The 1566-nt window shown below is 55.9% G+C and overlaps 1 protein-coding gene across 1 annotated transcript; it reads right to left on the reverse strand.

The window, feature by feature from the left end:
* Positions 1–85: 85 nt before the first annotated feature.
* On the reverse strand, positions 86–1499 carry LOC104996785 (bestrophin-2; the record flags this gene model as incomplete). The annotated part of the gene is made up of 5 exons (XM_010851189.1): positions 86–244; positions 442–522; positions 610–762; positions 931–1008; positions 1345–1499. Coding segments are annotated over 5 exons (626 nt in total), but the record flags the coding sequence as incomplete, so codon positions are not given.
* Positions 1500–1566: the final 67 nt, after the last annotated feature.

Below are 1566 nucleotides of genomic sequence, written 5' to 3' on the forward strand. Positions count from 1 at the left end.
CCCTAAGAGTTGGACACAACTGAGAGACTGAATGAAGACACAGTCATGAGACCCCACCTAAGAGGCCCTGTCCACCCCCACTGGCTCACGTGATGTCGAAGGTAGAGCCCTGGAAGGAGGGCTGCTGCATCAGGAAGGCGGTGGCTGCGGTGTAGGGAGCTCGAGCCTCAGCCGCGTCCCAGTACAGGTCCTTCTCCAGCATGGCCAGGTCATCATACATCTCGTCCACAGCCAGCATTGACACCTGCGGGAGAGGATATGCAGGGAAGAGTGGGGCATGGAAAAGCGCTGGCACCACAGGGTGGACCCCTCAGGATGGGTAGGAAGGTGGCTATCAAAGAGAGAGGATGGTTCAGGAATGATGTGTGGAAGAGTCTTGGCAGGGCTGGGGCCAGGGTCCCTTTAGGAGCCTAGGGATGGTCTCAACTGAGAGAATCTCACCTGGAAGCATCGGTCGATCAAAAAGTTGGTCTCAAAGTCATCGTCGTCCTCTCCAAAGGGGTTGATGAGCTGCTCAGCTACCTGAGTGGGGAGAGGGGAGGTAAGCAGAGCCCTGAGAACCCCTGCCCACTTCGCCCCTGTAGTCCTGGCCTTGGGACCCCCACCCACCTTGAGCCAACCAGCATAGAAGAAGAACTGCAGCAGGGTGAAGATTGGCACGCACAGGTCCAGGTCATGGTCTTTGTAGCCCTGTGCTGGGTCCAGGAACTGGCGGCCAATGAGGCAAGCCAGGAAGTAGCTGTACACAGCAATGGTCACCACCTGGGGGAGGGACAGGACGGGGTGCCAGTCAGGTCTTGAAAGTCATGGAGAGACCAGAGCTAGGACCACTAGTCACTGTGACAGGGTCTCAGCTAGTCCTTAGTTTTTCCTTGAGACCAATGCTCCAAAGCCTCTGACACAGGATATAAAAAGGCAGAACCAGGTTACCTGGGTGTAGACAAGGGGCACGCTAATCCAGTCATAGTGAAAGAGCATCCCACATTTGCTCCGAAACACATTCAGCTCCTGGTGGGGCGGATATAGGTCATGAGGGGGCTGAAATGTGAGCTCACACATGGGGATTAAGTAGGGGGTTACCTGGGATGGAGGTGAGTGGTCACCTAGTGGGAGGCGGGCATGTGCTTCCAGGGACTAGAGAGTCTTCAGTGGTGAGTGTGTATACCTAGGGGCATTATTCACCTAGAAACCGTCCCATAGAGATACGTGTACACCTCGGGGCTCTAGATAAGGGTGTTTGGAATCCGCCCTGTGAAAGGCACGTGGCAAATCAGGATATGACACACCTCAGGGTGGGTGGGGTACATTTTTTTTTTTTTAAGAATGACCATCCGGATAACCCACCTCCAGTAGCAGCTTAAAGGCGCCGTTGTCGCGGATGCGGCCCTCGCGCCGAGCCTGCGCCGCCAGGTTGCAGAACCAGACGCAAGGCACCCAGTACTTGTTGTAGGATGAGTTTAGGTTCTCGAACTTCTTGCGCTCCTCGCGGGTCATAAACCCTGCGCGGGCGAGGTCGGGAGTTATTTACCCCGCCCCTACCTTGCCCCTGCCGCCTGCGTCCTGTTT

Source organism: Bison bison, unplaced genomic scaffold (assembly GCF_000754665.1).
Source record: "Bison bison bison isolate TAMUID 2011002044 unplaced genomic scaffold, Bison_UMD1.0 scf7180017522161, whole genome shotgun sequence".
NCBI lineage: Eukaryota > Metazoa > Chordata > Mammalia > Artiodactyla > Bovidae > Bison > Bison bison.